Here is a 7,113-nt window from a genome sequence, read left to right as displayed (position 1 = left end):
AGGTCTTGCCATAGATTTTCAAGTAGATTTAAGTCAAAACTGTAACTCGGCCACTCAGGAACATTCACTGTCTTCTTGCTAAGCAACTCCAGTGTATATTTGGCCTTGTGTTTTAGGTTATTGTCCTGCTGAAAGGTGAATTCATCTCCAAGTGTCTGGTGGAAAGCAGACTGAACCAGGTTTTCCTCCAGGATTTTGCCAGTGCTTATCTCTATTCCATAAATGTTTATCCTGAAAAACTCCCTAGTCCTTGCCGATGACAAGCATACCCACAACATGATGCAGACACCACCATGCTTGAAAATATGGAGATTGGTACTCAGTCATGTGTTGGATTTGCCCCAAACATAACGCTTTGTATTCAGGACAAAGTTAATTTCTTTGCCAATTTTTTTTGCAGTTTTACTTTAGTGCCTTATTGCAAACAGGATGCAAGTTTTGGAATATTTTTTATTCTGTACAGGCTTCCTTCTTTTCACTCTGTCAGTTAGGTTAGTACTGTGGAGTAACTACAATGTTCTCCTATCACAGCCATTCAACTCTGTAACTGTTTTGAAGTCACCATTCGCCTCATGGTGAAATCCCTGAGTGGTTTGCTCCTCTCTGGTAACTGAGTTGGGAAGGACGCCTGTATCTTTGTAGTGACTGGGTGTATTGATACACCATCCAAAGTGTAATTAATAACTTCACCAACTTCAATGGCAGCTTTTTATGCAACTTATGTGGCTTGTTAAGCACATTTTAAAAATGATTTAGGCTTGCCATAACAAAGGGGTTGAATATTTATTGACTCAAGACATTTCAGCTTTTCATTTTTTATTAATTTGTAACAGTTTCTAAAAACATGATTTCAGTTTGACTTTATGGGGGGGTATTGTGTGTAGGCCAGTAACACATCATCTCAATTTAATCCATAAAAAAAAAAATTCAGGCTGCAACACAAAAAAAAAAACATGGGGAAAAAGCCAAGGGGTGTATAATAAAACAGTACTTTCTGAAGACATCTGTATCATGAATTTATAAGTCCAAAAAATGGATGTAGCAGCTACGGATTCCAGCTTTCATTTCTCTTTTTGCAATTTTTATAAATTTTGGTGGAGTGGCAGCATACTAACTAATACTATGCTAGAGATACAGTACAATTGGATTTGATGACGCTTAGGTTTTAACTAAGCAGTGTGACTGTACGTGGGTAAACTTAGCCTCTTGAAAAGTGATCCCAACGGATTGCTTTTGTCGTTAATTATAATATTTCTCAACTCTTACGTACAAAACTCTCACAGCAAAACACACTATTACAAACGTCTAGGAGCCTTTCAGTGATAATATAGAAACCGACCAGTAACGTGTTCCTAAAAACCCTTCGCAACTCAACATGTTTCCAAATCACACAAATCAATGTTTTTTTTTTTTTGCATTCAAAAAGCACTTGAAATTTTGAAAGAATAACCATAATAAATGTCAAGCGTTAAAAACTAAGAAAAAATGTGCAATAGAAATGAATATTGTCCACCCTGTTTTCCTAGATTATTATACATTATAGGAAGGACGGTGCCTTTAGTAAAAAAAAAGAGACTGGAGGCCAGGTGTTGCTAAGCGGATTCTGGTATTGTAGGCTGGGAGCGTTAAGGTAAAGTTGGGCAAACAGTACATGCTGGAAGCTAACAGTGGCTATAGGGATAGTTATGAGTGCTGGAAGCTAACACCCCCTCTCTCGCTCTCTCTTTCCGACACCTGTTAAAACAGTCTAACTTTTTACTGCTGTGGGGGGGGATAGAGGAGGGGTTAGTGGGGCGTAGAGGTTACTCTTTAGTATCGCTAAGAAGGCTTTGGGGAGGGGGCGTGGCCCATTTGGGAAGTGGGTGTGGCATGTGGGGAAGTGGGTGTGGTTAAGTCAACTGTTGTCGCTGTATTGACCAGTCGACACACTCCTCCCTCGATGGCCAGCGACTGTCCTGCTACAGCCCCGGGAGGCAGGCGGGATATGTGAGTCTGGAGAGAGAGAGAGAGAGAGAGAGAGCGAGAGAGAGCGAGAGAGAGCGAGAGAGAGCGAGAGAGAGAGAGAGAGAGAGAGAGAGAGAGAGAGAGAGAGAGAGAGAGAGAGAGAGAGAGAGAGAGTGAGTACAGTTCTTACAAAATACATAGAAAAAGAGACAGAGACGGAGAATATTAAGAGAGATATGTAGAACAGAGAGAACGGAGGGGGTTGGGGGGTAACAGAGATTAGTGTTGAGGAGTGGAGAACCAGGGGGAGGAGAGGAGAGGAGAACCAGGGGGAGGAGTGGAGAACCAGGGGGAGGAGAGGAGAGTAACACAGCTGCGAGGCTGGGAGTGGGGCTTCCTTTTGTGGGATCAAAGGAGAACCGTCTCTCCTTGCGCTAATAACTCTAGCAGGCCAGGCCAGGCAGTAATCCCTGCCTCCCTTACCCTCCCAGTCTATAACACCCTAAGGTCATCTGGTACTACTGTGGGCCAACTCTGGCAGAGTCAGACCAGGACAGGCCAGGGTCCTGTTCAATAGGGGGGGCAAAAGAAAAGGTTTGAAAATGTTTTGCGATTAAGCTTCTTATTAGATAAGAGCTTCTCTTATTAAGTCCAGGAAGTCCCTGACCCTTTTTCAGTGTGTTTCCATCTGTTTGGTGCCTGACGACCACACAACCCAGGCCAGGACACACATGGCAACACTCACAGCAGCTCGTAGCCTGTTATCTCTGCTATGCCCCTCAGACTGCGTTCTATACCTCCCCTTCATCTTCAGACAGGGTTAAAAGTGGATTTAAATGGGTTAAGGGGGAGTACAGAAGACCCCACGAGTGAATCATACTTTTGATGTGCTCAACATGGTTACAAGAATTTCCTCCTAGTTGAAAAACTGAACATGACCATATCCTCGACACCACTATCAGATGGGACACAGCTGAGATGATCATTTCTGTTTCATTCAAACCCAGATTAAACATTACAGGAAGATGGAGTGAAAGAGCTGTGAGAGGGAAAAGGACTAAAGGGCTTCATAAACCAAACACAGAGGGTGATTATCCAACCACAGTGCTCAGGTGTGTGTGTGTGTGTGTGTGTGTGTATGTGTGTATGTGTACCCAGCCTGGTTGGTTGGCTGGTAAGAAGATCCACTGAACTAGATTAGATTGAACACTAGGTCCCTGTTCATTAGGGCACGCAACAGAAAACGTTTTAAAATGTTTTGCAACAGAAAACTCAAAACGAGTGTTTCTTATTGGACAAGTCATGGTAGTCCGTTGCGGTTTCAATGTGTTTTCTTCCGTTTGGTGCATAATGAACAGGACCCCGTTCACAGAGGTAATCTGAGGACAGGCTAGGGCAACGTCCCAAATGGCACCCTATTCCCTATATAGTGCACTACTTTTGACCAGAGAATGGAACCCTATTCCCTATATAGTGCACTACTTTAGACCAGAGAATGGCACCCTATTCCCTATATAGTGCACTACTTTAGACCAGAGAATGGCACCCTATTCCCTATATAGTGCACTACTTTAGACCAGAGAATGGCACCCTATTCCCTATATAGTGCACTACTTTTGACCAGAGAATGGAACCCTATTCCCTATATAGTGCACTACTTTTGACCAGAGCCATATTGGACGGGGAAGAAAGTAGTGGTTTCATTTGGGACACAGATGCTGCCACTCCAGTGTGAACATCAACATGGTGTCCTGCTGCCACCCCATATGAACATCAACATGGTGTCCTGCTGCCACCCCATATGAACATCAACATGGTGTCCTGCTGCCACCCCATATGAACATCAACATGGTGTCCTGCTGCCACCCCATATGAACATCAACATGGTGTCCTGCTGCCACCCCATATGAACATCAACACGGTGTCCTGCTGCCACCCCATATGAACATCAACATGGTGTCCTGCTGCCACCCCATATGAACATCAACATGGTGTCCTGCCCACCCCATATGAACATCAACATGGTGTCCTGCTGCCACCCCATATGAACATCAACATGGTGTCCTGCTGCCACCCCATATGAACATCAACATGGTGTCCTGCTGCCACCCCATATGAACATCAACATGGTGTCCTGCTGCCACCCCATATGAACATCAACATGGTGTCCTGCTGCCACCCCATATGAACATCAACATGGTGTCCTGCTGCCACCCCCATATGAACATCAACACGGTGTCCTGCTGCCACCCCATATGAACATCAACATGGTGTCCTGCTGCCACCCCATATGAACATCAACATGGTGTCCTGCTGCCACCCCATATGAACATCAACATGGTGTCCTGCTGCCACCCCATATGAACATCAACATGGTGTCCTGCTGCCACTCCATATGAACATCAACATGGTGTCCTGCTGCCACCCCCATATGAACATCAACATGGTGTCCTGCTGCCACCCCATATGAACATCAACATGGTGTCCTGCTGCCACCCCATATGAACATCAACATGGTGTCCTGCTGCCACCCCATATGAACATCAACATGGTGTCCTGCTGCCACCCCATATGAACATCAACATGGTGTCCTGCTGCCACTCCATATGAACATCAACATGGTGTCCTGCTGCCACCCCATATGAACATCAACATGGTGTCCTGCTGCCACCCCATATGAACATCAACATGGTGTCCTGCTGCCACTCCATATGAACATCAACATGGTGTCCTGCTGCCACCCCATATGAACATCAACATGGTGTCCTGCTGCCACCCCATATGAACATCAACATGGTGTCCTGCTGCCACCCCATATGAACATCAACATGGTGTCCTGCTGCCACCCCATATGAACATCAACATGGTGTCCTGCTGCCACTCCATATGAACATCAACATGGTGTCCTGCTGCCACTCCATATGAACATCAACATGGTGTCCTGCTGCCACCCCATATGAACATCAACATGGTGTCCTGCTGCCACCCCAGTGCTGAACACTTGACTACACCACAACATGTGATCTAGTCTGTTATATCACACCTGACTACACCACAACACAACAGGAGATTTCCCACAGGATGGCAACTCACAATACTAACATACTTTTATGAACTTTTAACTGCATCTCCACAGCATCTGAGCAACCCATGATTGTATTCCCATGAGCCAGTGGGGCTGATGGATGGAGTGATGGAGTAAAGAGACAGATGTTTCCAGTCAAGTTTCTGTTGACAGCTTGTTGTTCTCCAGTGATTGAAGTGACTGACCACACTGGAGAACTCTGATTCACTTTAAATAGAACAATGTTTTTCTGTGTTTGCTTGTGAAAAAACACAACCCTGATCTGTGTCTACGAGCAGCTAGCTCACACGTTAACACCCGAGTGGAGGAGGAGAGGGGGAGGAGGAGAGAGGAGAGGGGAGGAGAGGGGAGGAGAGAGGAGAGGGGAGGAGAGGGGAGGAGATGAGAGGGGGAGGAGGAGAGAGGAGAGGGGGAGGAGGAGAGGAGAAGAGGAGAGGGGAGGAGCAAGGAGGAGAGGAGGAGAGAGAGGAGGAGAGAAGAGAGGAGGAGAGGGAGAGAGGAGAGGAGAGGGGAGGAGGAGAGAGGAGAGAGGAGAGGGGGAGGAGGAGAGGAGGAGAGGAGAGGAAAGGAAAGAGGAGGAGGAGAGGCGGAGGAGAGTAGAGGAAGAGAGGAGAAGAGGAGTAGAGGAGCAGAGGAGGAGAGAGAGGGTATAAATAAACATATAGCACAATGCCCAGTGTGTTATTACTGCTTTGATGTTGTGGTGGTTTAAAAATTATATCAGAACAATCATGGGATTCTATCAGAACAATCATGGGATTCTATCAGAACAATCATGGGATTCTATCAGAACAATCATGGGATTCTATGCTAGAACAATCATGGGATTCTATCAGAACAATCATGGGATTCTATCAGAACAATCATGGGATTCTATCAGAACAATCATGGGATTCTATCAGAACAATCATGGGATTCTATGCTAGAACAATCATGGGATTCTATCAGAACAATCATGGGATTCTATCAGAACAACCACAGGATTATATTAGAACAATCATGGGATTCTACCAGAACAATCACAGGATTCTATCAGAACAATCATGGGATTCTATCAGAACAACCACAGGATTCTATCAGAACAATCATGGGATTCTACCATAACAACCACAGGATTCTATCAGAACAATCATGGGATTCTATCAGAACAATCACATGATTCTATCAGAACAATCATGGGATTCTATCAGAACAATCATGGGATTCTATCAGAACAACCACAGGATTCTATCAGAACAATCATGGGATTCTACCATAACAACCACAGGATTCTATCAGAACAATCATAATACATTTATTCTCCCTATGAAATGGAAAATAAAAACACAATATACTTTAATAAAACACATGTCATATTATTATTTGACACAACAGACAAAACAAACAATGGTCAAGAGGTCAAAACTGGATCTCTGTTTAAAGTCAGACATGCTTTAAAGTGGTCCAAATGTGTCCAGGAGAGGAATGAGCCATTCAGGAAAAAAGCATTAAAAAAATTAAACAATTTGGAAAGGCACACATCCATGCCATGCCAACTGACAGTTATCACCATACACATAGGCCTATAAGGTCCTGTTAACACTGTACAGGTTCAATCAAGTCTTACAGTCAAATCATGTGCCAGACATTGTCTATGATGAAGAACAGTACATGAAGTATCTACAGGGATGAGGTGTGTTCTAAATATACACTACCAGGCAAACGTTTGGACACACCTACTCATTCAAGGGTTTTTCTTTATTTTGACTATATTCTACATGGTAGAATAATAGTGAAGACATCAACATTATGAAATAACACATATGGAATCATGTAGTAACCAAAAAAAAGTGTTCAACAAATCAAAATATATTTTACATTTGAGATTCTTCAAAGTAGCCACCCTTTGCCTTGATGACAGCTTTGCACACTCTTGCCATTCTCTCGACCAGCTTCATGAGGTAGTCACCTGGAATGTATTTCAATTAACAGGTGTGCCTTGTTAAAAGTTAATTTCTTTAATTTCTTTCCTTCTTAATGCGTTTGAGCCAATCAGCTGTGTTGTGACAAGGTAGGTGTGGTATACAGAAGATAGCCCTATTTGG

The 7,113-nt window shown here is 44.0% G+C and overlaps 1 protein-coding gene across 3 annotated transcripts in view; it reads right to left on the bottom strand.

Moving 5' to 3' along the window:
- Positions 1 to 522: 522 nt before the first annotated feature.
- tasp1 (taspase, threonine aspartase, 1) overlaps positions 523 to 7,113 on the bottom strand; it is a 104,635-nt gene continuing 98,044 nt past the window's right edge. For all 3 annotated transcript variants that reach the window (XM_045215161.1, XM_045215160.1, XM_045215162.1), the window contains exon 14: positions 523 to 1,992. In XM_045215161.1, the coding sequence (XP_045071096.1) occupies positions 1,819 to 1,992 (174 nt within the window). In that variant the 3' untranslated portion in view covers positions 523 to 1,818. The remainder of the gene's footprint in view (positions 1,993 to 7,113) is intronic.

The sequence above is a fragment of the Coregonus clupeaformis genome, unplaced genomic scaffold (assembly GCF_020615455.1).
Source record: "Coregonus clupeaformis isolate EN_2021a unplaced genomic scaffold, ASM2061545v1 scaf0378, whole genome shotgun sequence".
Classification (NCBI taxonomy): domain Eukaryota; kingdom Metazoa; phylum Chordata; class Actinopteri; order Salmoniformes; family Salmonidae; genus Coregonus; species Coregonus clupeaformis.
The sequence above is the reverse complement of the archived record's forward strand: the minus strand, read 5'-3'. Positions and strand labels throughout refer to the sequence as shown.